Source organism: Hyla sarda, chromosome 10, assembly GCF_029499605.1.
Source record: "Hyla sarda isolate aHylSar1 chromosome 10, aHylSar1.hap1, whole genome shotgun sequence".
Lineage (NCBI taxonomy): Eukaryota > Metazoa > Chordata > Amphibia > Anura > Hylidae > Hyla > Hyla sarda.
The window spans coordinates 47,638,238-47,655,157 of NC_079198.1; the positions used below are offsets into that span (position 1 = coordinate 47,638,238).

Sequence of the window (16,920 nt, forward strand, 5' to 3'; positions counted from 1 at the left end):
TGCCAAGGCAAATAAAATCATGGGGTGCATCAATAGGGGCACAGATGCCCACGACAAGGAAATAATTCTACCGCTGTACAAATCACTAGTCAGACCACACATAGAATACTGTGTACAGTACTGGGCACTAGTGTACAAGAAAGATATAGTGGAGCTGGAGAGGGTTCAAAGACTGGCAACCAGGGGAAATACGGGGAGTTATAGGTTTAACTTGATGGACTTTGATGGTCTTTTTTCAACCTTATGAACTATGTTGCTATGTTACCTCCATGGACCCTATTCATCGTGGAGCCACATGAGGATGATCCTGTGTATCACTGTACATTGAGATTGAGAGTGACTTAATCTGAATTTATCTGATTGATGAGTATCAAATTCACTCCCTAGTTTCACTGCTGGCTATTTAACTCTGTGTAATTGCAAACGGTGAATTGAATTGTATACCTTTTACTCTGATGGTTTTACTGTATATATTATATATGAGGCAATCTGGTCTCTGGTATATACACTGTATTTGGCCCTGAGTGTTTGCTTAAATATAGTCACTAACATTATCTATATATCTATATATTTTTTGACAAGAACAGAATCAACCAGTAAGTTAGTTTATTGTAGAGACTTGTAGAACAGTGTAGGTTAGATTCCTGTGCGGGACCATCCTTCTTAGGATGATAATTCTGTCTAGGCATAGGGTATAGCCTAGGGGTAGTGTAGGGTGCTTTAGGTCACAAGGCCCCGCCCTCCACAGTTGTCCCGCCCCATTACCTCCTGTGTCATCTACTAGGGAACCCATCCTTTGGTACGCTCTATTTTTATTATTTTCAGTGCATTCGTGTTATATGTCATATGTTTTGCGCATTTACATATTGGTTGTGGTATCTAGTCACATAGATTGGTGTGCATTTTTGTTATTGAGGGTTGCTGCTCAGTTTTTATTCAATACACAATAAAGGTTATATTTTAGTCCATACGCAGTGATTTTTTTTTTAACTGGGCACAGCTACTGCACACAGGAAGGTTAGATGACCCAGTGTCCAGATCAATAAAGTTAGTTGTAGTTAAATAGGCGTGTCCTGAGTAAAGAGTAAGGAACCAGTAGAAACGGCCTGTGAGCTGCGAAACGGACGTCATTCTGTTTTGTCTGTTCCCTACCTGCATGACTGATTATCATCCGCAAAGTAAGTACAATAAATAGAAAGCCTGATTGTATCCATCCTGTGAGTGACGTTGGATTCATCATGCTCATATCTGCTGTTTACACTTTGGGACTTGTACCTGTAAACTGAGCACCATATAATGATGGAATCTGTTATACCTGAGCCTACACGGTGACCCCTCCAGTGGCAAATTATTACGCAGGGTTCAGTAGTGCTGACCCCCACTCTCTCTATTTTGATTTCTATTATTTATTAATAGAATAAGAAAAGTGCACAACATATATTTCTATGTATACACGTTTAAATGTTGATATAATAGATGCCATTTCTCTCTGGTCTTTTACCCAACACATATTGTAACTTCAAATCATAAATGCTTTTAAGGACACACAATCAACTTGGATAGTCTTGGATAGTCTGATCAAGGCAGACCCTTCCTGGTCTTTCTCTGTTCCTCCTCTGCTACTCTATAAACCGAGACACACTGATGACCATTGACTCAACTTAAAGGGGTACTCCAGTGGAAAACATAATTTTTTTTAAATCAACTCATGCCAGAAAGTTATACAGATTTGTAAATTACTTCTAATACTTTTTAGCAGCTGTATGCTACAGAGGAAATTCTTTTCTTTTTGAATTTCTTTTTTGTCTTGTCCACAGTGCTCTCTGCTGACACCAGATGCCTGTATCAGGAACTGTCCAGAGCAGGAGAAAATCCTCATAGCAAACCTATGCTACTCTTGACAGTTCCTGACACGGACAGAGGTGTCAGCAGAGAGCACTGTGGACAAGACAAAAAAGAAATTCAAAAAGCAAAGAAGTTCCTCTGTAGCATACAGCTGCTAATAAGTACTGGAAGGATAAAAGATTTTTTCAATATAAGTAACCTACAAATCTGTAACTTTTTGGCACCATTCATTTAAAAAATAAATAAATAAATTCCGTCCCTTTAAAGCGCAACTGTCATGGATATTGTACCCCCCAGACTAATAACATGATAATATAGATGATGACACTTGTAATGCAGCTATACTTTTGGCTGCTCTTTATCACACTTTATCAGCAGGAAAATAGTTTCATTGTGTGATCAGCAACTGTCGGATAGGAGTGGACGAGGATCGTAATGCCCCACCTCAGCCACGCCTATCCCCTGTAAGTGAGTGCAGGGACCACTGTGTGATTGACACACAGGTCCCCACCCCCAATGTCCATGATGTGCGGTCCGGTGTGACTCCACTGAGCCTATACATATGTCCACCTTTATGATATACAGTGCACGTACGCCTCTTCTTTCTTCTCCTGGTGCCGGAGACGCGCTGCTTCTGCTTTCACAAGAGGCAGAGAGCTCGCTGTCTGCCTCTAGCACTACACAGGCGCACTGAGCTGGTGGCAGACAATGGGAGTGAGCGCTTTCTCTCTGCCTCTAATGAAAGCAGAAGCAGCACGTCTCCGGCACCAGTAGAAGAAAGAAGAGGAGTACAGGCGCTGTATATCAAAAAGATGAACATAATATGTATAGGCTCAGTGGAGTCACGCCGGACCGCACATCATGGACATCGGGGGTGGGGACCTGTGTATCAATCACACAGTGATCCCTGCGCTCACTTACAGGGGATAGGCGTGGCGGAGGTGAGGCATAACGATCCCCGACCACGCCTATCCGACTGTTGCTGACCGCACAATAAAACTATTTTCCTGCTGATAAAGTGTGATAAAGCGCAGCCAAAAGTATAGCTGCATTACAAGTATCAACATCTATACTATCATGTTATTGGGTCTGGGGGTTACAATATCAATGACAGTTGCGCTTTAAGGCACACCGTCACTAAAACCATTTCGACCAGAAGCCGCCTATGGACATGCAACCCATATACAGATCTTACCTGCAGAAAGTAAGCCTGTAGAGGAGCTCTTCCCTGTCGAAGGAATCATGGTTTTCATCCAGTGGGCCTCAGCTGGGTGATTAAATCTCAAAAATGTAGACTGGCCCAAGCAGATCATACAACCTGGGAAGAGATGAAGATTTAAGACACACAAAAAACTATTATTTCCTAACTTCAAATGTATCAAATATGAAAAATCTGAATAAATCGCTGGATCAAATGCTACACTCTTCACAAATGAAAATTTCACTGAAAAAACCTGAGGTTTTGCCAAGCAGTTCTCATAGTCCTCTACAAGTGTAAAAAATTGTATACTAGATTTATAGGGACAGAATGTTGATCCAGGGATTTATTCTGATTGCTATAGTTGGAGCCAGAAAGGAATTTTTACCTCTAGTATAAGGTTTTTTTGCCTCCCTCTGGATCAACTCAGCAGGGACTTATTAGGGATATATGTTGAACTTGATGGACTCTGGTCTTTTCTTCAACCTTGTAACTATATAATATTAGACAGCAGTCTGTAAGGCTGACTTATAAAGTCCACATATATATCCTCCTCTCAGTATAACCAGCAGTAAGTCAAAATAAGACAGTAACTTGCACAAGCACTACTACAACGTACCTCCTGTGAATTTGCAAAGTCCCGATATCATGCATGAATGCATAGCCTGTGGAGCAAATGTTCTGAACGTGCTATGTACAACTCACCAAACGACATCCTATGGTTGCGGTGTCCTTAATGTGGATGATATATTGGTGTTGTGCACCTCTCACCTAGTCCGATCTCCCGTTCAGTGCTCCAGTGAAACAGGCTGGCCCTAAATCTTCACACAGGATCTTAACAGAGTAACATAGTTTATAAGGTTGAAAAAAAGACCAGAGTCCATCAAGTTCAACCTATAAGTCTAATGAGGGAAAGCAAAAAACCCTCATACTCTAGGTAAAAATTCCTTCCCGACTCCAAATATGGCAGTCAGAATAAATCCCTGGATCAACGTTCTGTCCCTATACATCTAGTATTCATAACCAGCAGTTAAAAAATGCATCCAGATACCTTTTGAACTCTTTACGGAGTTCACCATGACCACCTCCTCAGGCAGAGAATTCCACAGTCTCACCGCTCTTACAGTAAATTAAAGAGCCCCAGTCTGTGCTGGTGTAGAAACCTTCTTTCCTCTAAACATAGAGGATGCCCCCTTGTTATAGATACAGTCCTGGGTATAAATAGATCATGGGAGAGATCTCTGTACGGTCCCCTGATATATTTATACATAGTTATTAGGTCGTCCCTAAGCCTTCTTTTTTCTAAACTAAATAACCCTAATTCTGATAATCTTTCTGGGTACTGTAGTCCTCTCATTCCCTGTATTACCCTGGTTGCCCGTCTTTGAAATCTCTCCAACTCCACTACATCTTTCTTGTACACTGGTGCACAGTACTGTACACAGTATTCTATGTGTGGTCTGACTAGTGATTTGTACAGCTGTAGAATGATTTCCTTGTCGTGGGCATCTATGCCCCTATTGATGCACCCCATGATTTTATTAGCCTTTGCTGCAGCAGCCCGACACTGGTCACTACAGCTAAATTTACTATTAACTAAGACTCCCAAGTCCTTTTCCACGTCAGTTGTTCCAAGTGTGCTCCCATTTAATACATAATCCCAGCCCGGATTTTTCTTCCCCATGTGTATAACTTTACATTTATCAGTGTTGAACCTCATCTGCCACTTCCCAGCCCAAACCTCCAACCTATCCAGATCCATTTGTAACAGTTCACTCTCCTCTATAGTGTTTACAGCTTTACAGAGTTTAGTATCATCTGCAAAGATTGCTACTTTACTATTCAACCCCTCTACAAGGTCATTAATGAATATATTACATAGAATAGGACCCAAGACTGACCCCTGTGGTACCCCACTACTAAATCACCCAATCAGAATAAGTACCATTAATAACTACCCTCTGTTTCCTTTCACTGAGCCAGTTACTTACCCACTTACACACATTCTCCCCCAGCCCATTCCTTCTCATTTTATGCACCAACCTATTATGTGGCACCGTGTCAAATGCTTTGGAAAAATCCAGATATACAATATCTAGCTATTCCCCCTGGTCCAATTTGGAGCTCACCTCCTCATAAAACCTGATCAGATTAGTTTGATAGGACTGCTTCCTCATAAACCCATGCTGATATGGAGTCATACATTTATTTTTATCAAGATACTCCAAAATAAAACTCTCAAACAATTTACATACAACGGAGGTTAAACTAACAGGTCTATAATTCCCAGGGTTACCGATTGACCCCTTTTTAAATACTGGTACCACATTTGCCATGCGCCAGTCCTGGGGAACAGTCCCTGTTACTATAGAGTCCCTGAATATTAAAAATAGGGGTCTGTCTATTACATTACTTAATTCCTTTAGAACACAGGGGTGAATGCCACCTGGACCTGGTGATTTGTCTATTTTGATTTTTTTGTAGGCGGCACTGTACTTTTTCCTGTATTAGACAGGTGACCTGTACTGGGGATGTGCGGGCTGGCATCCTAGTGGTGCACAAGCATGCCCTCAGACGGACAGATGATTAACAGCTGAAATGCCACTGTTCGCTCAATAGGACAAAATGCAGATGCTGAATGTGTGTGGCTTGTGCAGTTCTAGATGATGGTGACAGATAACCATGAAAATAATAGCTGGACGCATTACAGAACCTCCGTAGGTCCTTTCTTCAGCAGCAATATTACAGTGGAGTGGGGGTGCCAATATTTCCTTTATATATAAAATAAATAAAACAACCCTCCCACTTCTCCCAGAATATAGCGCAAGCAATAAATCAGACTGCATCAGAGTCTATAAAATAATAAGAATAAAACATTTTTAAATATAAAAATATACAGAGACGAAAACGTGAATTTAAAGGTAGACAGAAAATAGTAAAAAATTATGATAATACAGATAATACTATAACAGTGGAGAATTTATCAGTACTATACAGAACTAAACCAAGCGATGTAGATAAATAAATAACACATAATTGTTAATATGCCTAATATCTATATACTCCTTCCTAACTGTCACTAACACATCACAGGGGTATATACACAGGACGCCAAAGAGCCCCCTAAAAATTAATGAAGACAGTAAGTGAAAATGAATGAAATGCAGAGGTAGATAGGATGGGTCCAAAGTAAGGGACCATTTGGGTGCTGAGTATGCATCCAGGGGTGATCGCAAGGGACCCTGACCTCATGTCACAGAATCTAGGAAGCCGAACAACTCAAAATCTGCGTTCAGTCTCCTTGGGACTAGCGATTTAAAATTAAAAAAATATTCTTGATTCATGACATTTTATTTATATGGCTGACTCCATGCCAATCCAGTTTTACTAATTGAATAGCTGCAATTTCAATGTATTAGGGTTTCTCTCATGAAATTGTTGATAATGCATTGAGAGCGGATGCTTCTCGTTTTTTCAGTTTAACCCCTTAAGGACGCAGGATGTAAATGTACGTCCTGGTGAGGTGGTACTTAACGCACCAGGACGTACATTTACGTCCTAAGCATAACCGCGGGCATCGGAGCGATGCCCGTGTCATGCGCGGCTGATCCCGGCTGCTGATCGCAGCCAGGGACCCGCCTGCAATGGCTGACGCCCGCGATCTCGCGGGCGTCCGCCATTAACCCCTCAGGTGCCGGGATCAATACAGATCCCGGCATCTGCGGCAGTTCGCGATTTAAATGAACGATCGGATCGCCCGCAGCGCTGCTGCGGGGATCCGATCATTCATAACGCCGCACGGAGGTCCCCTCTCCTTCCTCCATGCGGCTCCCGGCGTCTCCTGCTCTGGTCTGTGATCGAGCAGACCATAGCAGGAGATGACCGATAATACTGATCTGTTCTATGTCCTATACATAGAACAGATCAGTATTAGCAATCATGGTATTGCTATGAATAGTCCCCTATGGGGACTATTCAAGTGTAAAAAAAAAATGTTAAAAAATGTAAAAGTAAAAGTAAAAAAAAAGTGAAAAATCCCCTCCCCCAATAAAAAAGTAAAACGTCAGTTTTTTCCTATTTTAGCCCCAAAAAGCGTAAAAAAACATTTTTTATAGACATATTTGGTATCGCCGCGTGCGTAAATGTCCGAACTATTAAAATAAAATGTTAATGATCCCGTACGGTGAACGGCGTGAACGAAAAAAAAAAAAAAAAAAGTCCAAAATTCCTACTTTTTTAATACATTTTATTAAAAAAAAAATTATAAAAAAATATATTTAAAGTTTTTTATATGCAAATGTGGTATCAAAAAAAAGTACAGATCATGGCGCAAAAAATTATCCCCCATACCGCCACTTATACGGAAAAATAAAAAAGTTAGAGGTCATCAAAATAAAGGGATTATAAACGTACTAATTTGGTTTAAAAGTTTGTGATTTTTTTTTAAGCGCAACAATAATATAAAAGTATATAATAATGGGTATCATTTTAATCGCATTGACCCTCAGAATAAAGAACACATGTCATTTTTACCATAAATTGTACGGCGTGAAAACAAAACCTTCCAAAATTAGCAAAATTGCGTTTTTCGTTTTAATTTCCCCACAAAAATAGTGTTTTTTGGTTGCGCCATACATTTTATGATATAATGAGTGATGTCATTACAAAGGACAACTGGTCGCGCAAAAAACAAGCCCTCATACTAGTCTGTGGATGAAAATATAAAAGAGTTATGATTTTTAGAAGGCGAGGAGGAAAAAATTAAAAACGTCAAAATTAAATTGTCTGAGTCCTTAAAGGACATCCGCAGTGCTGGGCAAAAAAACTTTTTTTTACCTGATTTAATAGGTCTTTGAAAGACCTTTCCAACGATGTCTCCCCCATCAAAATTGGCCCAGTCGTTCTCCCGTTATCAGCACACGAATTACGGAGAAGTGAAAATAAAACTACATCTCCCATCATGCCTTGTGCTTACTTCCTGTAAGCTGCTGCCCTCCCCCTGTTCTATCCCCCCGAGCAAATTATTATATTGTAATGCCCACATCTCCCTTCCCTATGCATACACCCTCCCCTTCTGCTCATCTCCCCCTCCCCATGCTGCTCCTGTCCAGTGATGAAGCAGCTGCCTCCGTGCTCACTGTAGTGTTGACCATTTTTGACCACTACAGTTGTCCTTTAAGGCCAAAATGGGCTGAGTCCTTAAGGGGTTAATATTATATCTGTGTTCCAGGATACAGGTTTTCACTATGAGGTTCTGCCCACATACAGGGGCATTTTATTATACAGGGTGGGCCATTTATATGGATACACCTTAGTAAAATGGAAATGGTTGGTGGCATTAACTTCCTGTTTGTAGCACATTAGTATATGTGAGGGGGGGAAACTTTTCAAGATGGGTGGTGTTAGTCAACCAGCATGTGTTCAATGTGCTGTCAATTGTGTTGGATTGTCAATGCAACCCTCTTCTCCCACTCTTCACACACTGATAGCCACACCACAGTAGAAATGCTAGCACAGGCTTACAGTATCCGTAGTTTCAGGTGCTGCAGAATGGGCAAAACAAAAATTGTTAACAGGACCCTCAGTTTACGCAGAAAATGTTGTTCAGTGATGAGGCAAACTTTTATGTGAATGGTGAAGTTAAACAAAACCACCACTATTGGTCTGACACTAACCCACATTGGATAGATCCCTCCAAGACTGTTGGAACACAAAAATTGATGGTATGGTGTGGTATATGGGTTACAAAGATAGTGGGGCCATTCTTCATCAATGGAAACCTCAAGGCCACTGGATATGCGAAATTGCTACATGATGATGTGTTTCCCTCTTTATGCACTGAAGCTGGCAAGTTCCCCGAGTTATTCCAGCAAGATGGTGCACCACCACATTATCAGTGTCAGGTCCGAGCATTCCTAGATGAACAGTTTCCTGGAAAGTGGATTGGTCGTCCTCTTAGATCTGACCCAGATCTGACCCCCTTAGACTTTTATCTTTGGGGTCATCTGAAGGCAATTGTCTATGCTGTGAAGATACGAGATGTGCAGCACCTGAAACTATGGATACTGGAAGCCTGTGCTAGCATTTCCCCTGCGGTGTTGCTATAAGTGTGTGAAGAGTGGGAGAAGAGGTTTCATTGACAATTCAACACAATGGGCAGCACATTGAACACATTTTATAAGTGGTCAGAAACTTGTAAATAACTCATGAAAGAATAAAGTTACGTTAAAACCAAGCACATCATTGTTTTTCTTGGGAAATTCCAAATGAGTTTGATGTGTCACATGACCCTCTTCCTATTGAAAAAACAAAAGTTGGATTCAAAATGGCAGACTTCATGGCTGCCATGGTCAACACCCATCTTGAAAAGTTTCCCCCCCTCACATATACTAATGTGCCACAAACAGGAAGTTAATAACACCAACCATTCCCATTTTATTAAAGGAGTAGTCCAGTGGTGATTCAGTGGTGAGCAACTTATCCCCTATCCTAAGGATAGGGGATAAGTTGCAGATCGCGGGGGGTCCGACCCCTGGGGCCCCCCGCGATCTCCTGTACGGAGCCCCGACAGCCCGCTGGAAGGGGGCGTGTCGACCTCCGCACGAGGCGGCGGCCGACACGCCCCCTCAATACAAGTCTATGGCAGAGCCGAAGCGCTGCCTTCGGCAATCTCCGGCTCTGCCATAGAGATGTATTGAGGGGGCGTGTCGGCCGCCGCCTCGTGCGGGGGTCGACACCCGCTATCTCGGCGGAGAGCCGGGGCCCCGTACAGAGAGATCGCAGGGGGCCCCAGCGGTCGGACCCCCCGCGATCTCAAACTTATCCCCTATCCTTAGGATAGGGGATAAGTTTTTCACCACTGGACTACCCCTTTAAGGTGTATCCATATAAATGGCCCACCCTGTATATAATCACCCACTTACTTGAGCAACTCAGGAATTCATTGATTTATGTTTGAATCTATTGGATGTAGAGGTAACTACAACTGTCCATTTTGGGAAATTAGTAGCCTTACAATTGGAACACTAGCCGCATTTAAAGAGTACCTGTCATGATCTTGTTAAATTTTATAATCCTCTCCAAGTTCACTGCCCCCATCATGATAAACCACCCCCTGCCTTTTATTATTTGTTAGTTTTCTACCTTGACATTGCTCTTTGTTTTCTTCTCAATCAGATTCACAGACTGGAAAGGTGTGAATAGTTGGGTAAAAAATGGGGGGCGCTCCCAGAGTAAAATGCAATGCAAAGTCTGTTGCCAGATCTTGCTGGGAGCTCACCAATTGTGGTTGTGAGCTGTTGGACGAAAGCTGCTGCACTCCAACCGGGTCTGGGCTCTTATGCAAGAGCCAGTGGAGAAACGGGATACGTAGCTAAAAGCTACAGAAAAGGCCGGTTATTTGGGGAGGCGCTGCTATTTGTATATGAAAGGACAGAGAGACCCAAGGCCAGCACAGGTAAATTATGTTTATTTTGCAAAAAAGTGGACAACGCCTTTCGGCACTCTCAAGGTGCCTTCCTCAGGTCCAAAGAGTACAATACTGAAAGATCATGTGTACGTGATCTAAAGTAGTTAAAAGATACAGTAAATTTAGGGTAAAAAGTATGTGTATCTATGTTTTATTCATTTAAAATATATGTAAAATATATATGTAAATTATATATAAAAGTATGTGAGTGTAGCATTCTTTTGTTACATGTATAACAGTATTTGTTGCGATAGTGGGTGTATGTAAATCACAGCTTGTGATCTCAGCAAAGGGTGGCTGTCAGTGTCAATGGTGTTATCAAGGTCCCAGATGGACCCGATACACTGTATCACACATATACCACAAGCCACCCTATGTATTGGTTTAGACAGTGGTTGTTGGTAGGGTCCATTGCTATACGGTTTTTCTAGGGCACAGCTCTAGTGTGTGTAAAATAGGAATATACAGGCAATTTATATGGATAAGTTGATATACAGAAGATTTATATGAGTAGATCAATAAATAAATAGTATAATCAATAGATCGCTTTAGTATATGTAAACTATACAAAAAGTAATATACGATATATGGTGCTAGAACAGCAAAAAAAAAAAAAAAAACTACATAGCATACTATTTTGGAAACTACACCCCTCAAGGAACATAACAAGGGGTACAATGAGCATTAACACCCCACAGGTGTTTGGCAAATTTCCACTAAAGTTGGACCTGAAAATGAAAAATTAGATTTTTTTTCACAAAAATGCCGATGTTACCCCAAATTTTTCATTTTCACAAGGGGTAATTGGAGAAAAATCCTCCCAAAATGTGCAACCCCATTTCTTCTGAGTATGGAAATACCCCATATGTGGATGTAAAGTGCACTGCGGGCGAACTACAATGCTCAGAAGAGAAGGAGCGCCATTGAGTATTTGGTGAGAGAATTTGGTTGGAATAGAAGTCGGGGGCCAAGTGCGTTTACAAAGCCCCCCCGTTGTGCCAGAACAGTGGACCCCCCACACATGTGACCCCATTTTGGAAACTACACCTCTAACAGAATTTATTAAGGGGTGCAGTGACCATTTACACCCCACTGGCGTTTGACAGATCTTTGGAACAGTGGGCTGTGCAAATTGAAAATAAAATTTTTCATTTTCACAGACCACTGTTCCAAAAATCTGTCAGACAAATGCTCACTGTACCCCTAATTACATTACGTGAGGGGTGTAGTTTCCAAAATGGGGTCACATGTGGGGGGGTCCACTGTTCTGGCAACACGGGGGGCTTTGTAAACACACATGGCCTTCAATTTCGGACACATTCTCTCTCCAAAATCCCAAAATCCTTCTCTTCTGAGCATTGTAGTGTGCCAGAAGAGCAATTTACATCCACATATGGGGTATGTTCTTACTCAGAAGAAATGGGGTTACAAATTTTGGGGGGCTTTTATCCTATTCTCTCTTGTGAAAATGAAAAATGTGGGGGCAACACCAGCATTTTAGTGAAAAGAAAATTTGTCGAACAACTGTGGGGTGTTAAGGCTCACTATACCCCTTGTAACACTCCATGAGGGGTGTAGTTTCCAAAATGTGGTCACATCTGGATATTTATTGTTTGCGTTTATGTCAGAACCGCTGTAAAATCAGGCACCCCTATGCAAATCACCAATTTAGACCTCAAATGTACATAGTGCACTCTCACTCCTGAGCCTTGTTGTGCGTCCGCAGAACATTTAACGCCCACATATGGGGTACTTCCGTATTCAGGAGAAATTGCGTTCCAAATTTTGGGGGTCTTTTTTTTCCTTTTACCGCTTGTGAAAATTAAAAGTATGGGGCAACACCAGCATGTTAGTGTAAAAATTATTTTTTACACTAACATGCTGGTGTAGACCCCAACTTTACCTTTTCATAAGGGGCAAAAGGAGAGAAAAAACAACCCAAAATTTGCAACGCAATTCCTCCCGAGTACGGAGATACCCCATATGTGGGCGTAAAATGTTCTGCGGACGCACAACAAGGCTCAGGAGTGAGAGCGCACTATGTACATTTGAAGTCTAAATTGGTGATTTGCACAGGGGTGGCTGATTTTACAGTAGTTCTGCCATAAACGCAAAACAATAAATACCCAGTTGTGACCAAATTTTGGAAACTACACCCCTCATGGAGTGTAACAAGGCGTATAGTGAGCCTTAACACCTTACAGGTCTTTGACAAATTTTCCTTGAAATAAGACAGGGCTTCAAAGCGAGAGAGCGACTGCGCATTTGAGGCCTAAATTGGGGATTTGCATCCGCCACAAAAATACCCCATGGCAGTGTTTCCCAAACAGGGTGTCTCCAGCTGTTGCAAAACTCCCAGCATGCCTGGACAGTCAGTGGCTGTCCGGCAATACTGGGAGTTGTTGTTTTTCAACAGCTGGAGGCTTTGTTTTGGAAACAGTGCTGTACAAGACTTTTTTTGGGGGGGGGGGCGGGGGGGGGGGACGACTGTGTAGGGGTATGTGTATATGTAGTGTTTTACTTTTTATTTTGTGTAGGTGTAGTGTAGTGCAGTGTTTTTAGGATACACTCACACGGTTGGGTTTACAGTGAGTTCGAGCTGGGAGTTTGAGCTGCTGAAAATTTGCTGCATCTCTAATCCTGCTGCTCCTGTCGCCGCCACAATCCTGAGGGTACCCCCGCTGGACCAGGGCAAGGTAGGAGACCCCCGCCGGCGCAGATCTCCGCTCCAATCGCCGCCCCGATCACCGCTCAGCCGTGCCACCTCACTCCTGATGGGTAAGGATGAATGGGGCTGTCTCGGACAGCCCCATTCACCCTTTTTTTCCGGGTCACCAGAGACCTGATTGACCCGGAATAGCGGCAAATCGCAGGTCTGAATTGACCGGCGACTTGCCGCCATGGGGGGGGGTCTCAGGATTCCCCTGGGCGATATGCCGGTGATGGCTGCTGATAGACATCAGCAGTCATCGCGTTCCGATCAACGTGTCCGGAGACGCGGTGATCCAGGAAAGATGCGCCGTAAATGTACGGCGCTATGCGCCAAGTACTTCTTAGCAGCGCCGTACATTTACGGCGCTCGTCCTTAAGGGGTTAAACACATAAAACATAGAAAACATTTTTTTTTTAAACAAAGTTTTTTTATCTTCCATAAAGATTGCAATAACAAAAATGTTTTTAATGAGAGTGCCCCTTTAAAGAAACCTTTCATATCGAGTGTAGTACATACCACAGGGATGTGGAATTCCTATCGCCCGACGCCCGGAATATGCAGTTTCGGGCGCCGGGCAGGTGAATTTTTCCGGCCCTTAGCTCGACTTGGGGCAAAGCAGGGCCGGAACTGACAAGCGCTGCGGTGCTCTGCAGTCTGTATGGAGTGGGCTCCCGACACCTGCTCGCTCCATACTCTGCAGCCCCCGGCTGTGGAAACTGGCATCCTCCGATTGCAGAGCAGGGGGAGGGGAGATAAGAAGCTGTGCATGTCCTCTCCCCCCGTGCAGACCTGCGTCCTCTGCCTTCGCTCCCCCCAGCTCTAGCTTCAGAGAGCTGAGGGGAGGAGAGGTCGCACGTCTGCATGGGGCGCAAGTTTCCCACCGCCGCTAATAGCCAACATGAGGCGCTCTGCAGTATGTATGGAGCAGGCTCCAGACTCCTGCCCGCTCCATACTCTGCAGCCTGACAGCGGCGTCTAAAGGGATCTGTGAATGCTCCCTGGTGGGCTAGTGGGGTGGATCGCCCCCCGCAGCACGATCGCGGGCGGGCGATCCACTGAGCAGGTAGCCGGAGGGCTTACCTCTGCTTCCTGCTGTCCCGTGGCTCTGTCATTGATAGATCCTGGCTGGACTAGGCTCTATCAATGGATCAACAACCTATAGGTGTGGGGAACCACACGACAAAATTGTGAATATACCCCAATTAGAAATAACTTGTAACAAGTTTGATCATGTATAAGAATAATTTTATTATAATATATTTAAAAAAAATTCATATATCTCAACTAAAGTGCTGGCTGACTTATTCTTTGTCTGTATTGCACATACGGGGGAGTGGCTACCTCCATTTTGGCCTTGCACCCCACCCACCTCTATCAGCAGGGGTGTGGAAATAAAAAAAAAAAACTACTTGTCCAAGGGACTAAAGCGGAACACAATCTACTTGTCCCTCAAGAAAATCTACTTGTCCTGGTTGATGAAATAATTTCAACCAAAATAGTCTGATTCCCCCCTCCCCTCCCCCCCCCCCCCCCCCCCCCCCCCCACTAGACCACCAGGGATGGATATAAGATCCCTTTAGACACTGCTGACAGCGGTGATCTAATGGTTTAATAGGCGATCGCAGTATGCCAGGCTATTAGTGGGGGAGAGCTCTATCTCCTCTTACACCCGAGGGAAGCCCAGATAAGTCTACATGTAACTTTTTGATCACCTTATAAAAAATTTCTCATATGAAGTGACCAAAAATGAGCAATTCTGGACTATTCTTTTACATTTACACTGTTCCCCGTACGGTGTAATTAACATCATATTTTAATAGCCTGGACATTTCCACATGCAGCGATATCACTTATGTTTATTTTTGTACATTATTTTTATTTAAAGAAAATTGGAAACTTATTAGATTCACATGTATACGCACTTTTTAAAATATTTTAAATCACTATTTTTCAGTCTCAATAGGGACTTATGTGTTACTGGGGGGGGGGGGGGGGGGTTCTGCTTCTCCAGTTTATATGGTGCATTTTGTGTCAGAAAATGCTGGAAGTTGCATTTAGTTACTAGATAACTACAACTCCCAGCATGCCCTGATACAGCCTATGGTTCTGTGGGTGTTGCAGCGTGTTGCACTGTATAGTAGGACAGTTAAGGTTATTGTGGGACATGCTGGGAGTTGTAGTTTTGGTTTGTGTCAGCTGCAGAGCCATAGGATGTGTCAAGGAATACTGGGAATTGCAGTTAGTAACTACAACACCCAGCCTATGGCTCTGCAGCTGACCCGAACCAAAACTACAACTCCCAGCATGTTACACTTTATAGTTCTACAGTTTAGGTTATGGTGTAACATGCTGGGAGTTGTAGTTTTGGTTCGGGCATGTTTGTGTGCATCCATGGGGCTCTTGGTCGTCGGGTGAGTACAAAGGGGGTGGGATTCTGGGGGTGCAATTTAGTGCGGGGGCCGCTAAAAATAAATAAAATTAGATGGCACAACTGCCCTAATACCCGACATGACAGTCCGCTCCTATACAAAACATTCATTCATACACATATCATACATACACATATCATACATACACCAGCCACTGCCCCCATATACATACACACACCCGCCACTGCACCCCCCCACATCATACATTACATACACACATACACTCACACTCATACATACACCCGCCGCTGCCCACCCCACATCATACATCACACACACATCACACACAGACATCATACACACATCATACATTACACACACACATCACACACAGACATCATACACACATCATACATCACACACAGACATCATACACACATCATACATTACACACACACACATCACACACAGACATCATACACACATCATACATTACACACACACACATCACACACAGACATCATACACACATCATACATTACACACACACACACATCACACACAGACATCATACACACATCATACATTACACACACACACACACATCACACACAGACATCATACACACATCATACATTACACACACACACACACATCACACACAGACATCATACACACATCATACATTACACACACACACACATCACACACAGACATCATACACACATCATACATTACACACACACACACACATCACACACAGACATCATACACACATCATACATTACACACACATCACACACAGACATCATACACACATCATACATTACACACACATCACACACAGACATCATACACACATCATACATTACATACACATCACACACAGACATCATACACACATCATACATTACACACACATCACACACAGACATCATACACACATCATACATTACATACACATCACACACAGACATCATACACACATCATACATTACATACACATCACACACAGACATCATACACACATCATACATTACATACACATCACACACAGACATCATACACACATCATACATTACATACACATCACACACAGACATCATACACACATCATACATTACATACACATCACACACAGACATCATACACACATCATACATTACATACACATCACACACAGACATCATACACACATCATACATTACATACACATCACACACAGACATCATACACACATCATACATTACATACACATCACACACAGACATCATACACACATCATACATTACATACACATCACACACAGACATCATACACACTTCAT

The 16,920-nt window shown here is 42.8% G+C and overlaps 1 protein-coding gene across 20 annotated transcripts in view; it reads right to left on the reverse strand.

The window, feature by feature from the left end:
• The window catches only part of PHLDB1 (pleckstrin homology like domain family B member 1), a 727,524-nt gene that overhangs the window by 476,942 nt on the left and 233,662 nt on the right, over positions 1 to 16,920 (reverse strand). For all 20 annotated transcript variants that reach the window (XM_056544025.1, XM_056544036.1, XM_056544037.1 and 17 more), the window contains one exon: positions 3,041 to 3,163. In XM_056544025.1, the coding sequence (XP_056400000.1) occupies positions 3,041 to 3,163 (123 nt within the window). The remainder of the gene's footprint in view (positions 1 to 3,040; positions 3,164 to 16,920) is intronic.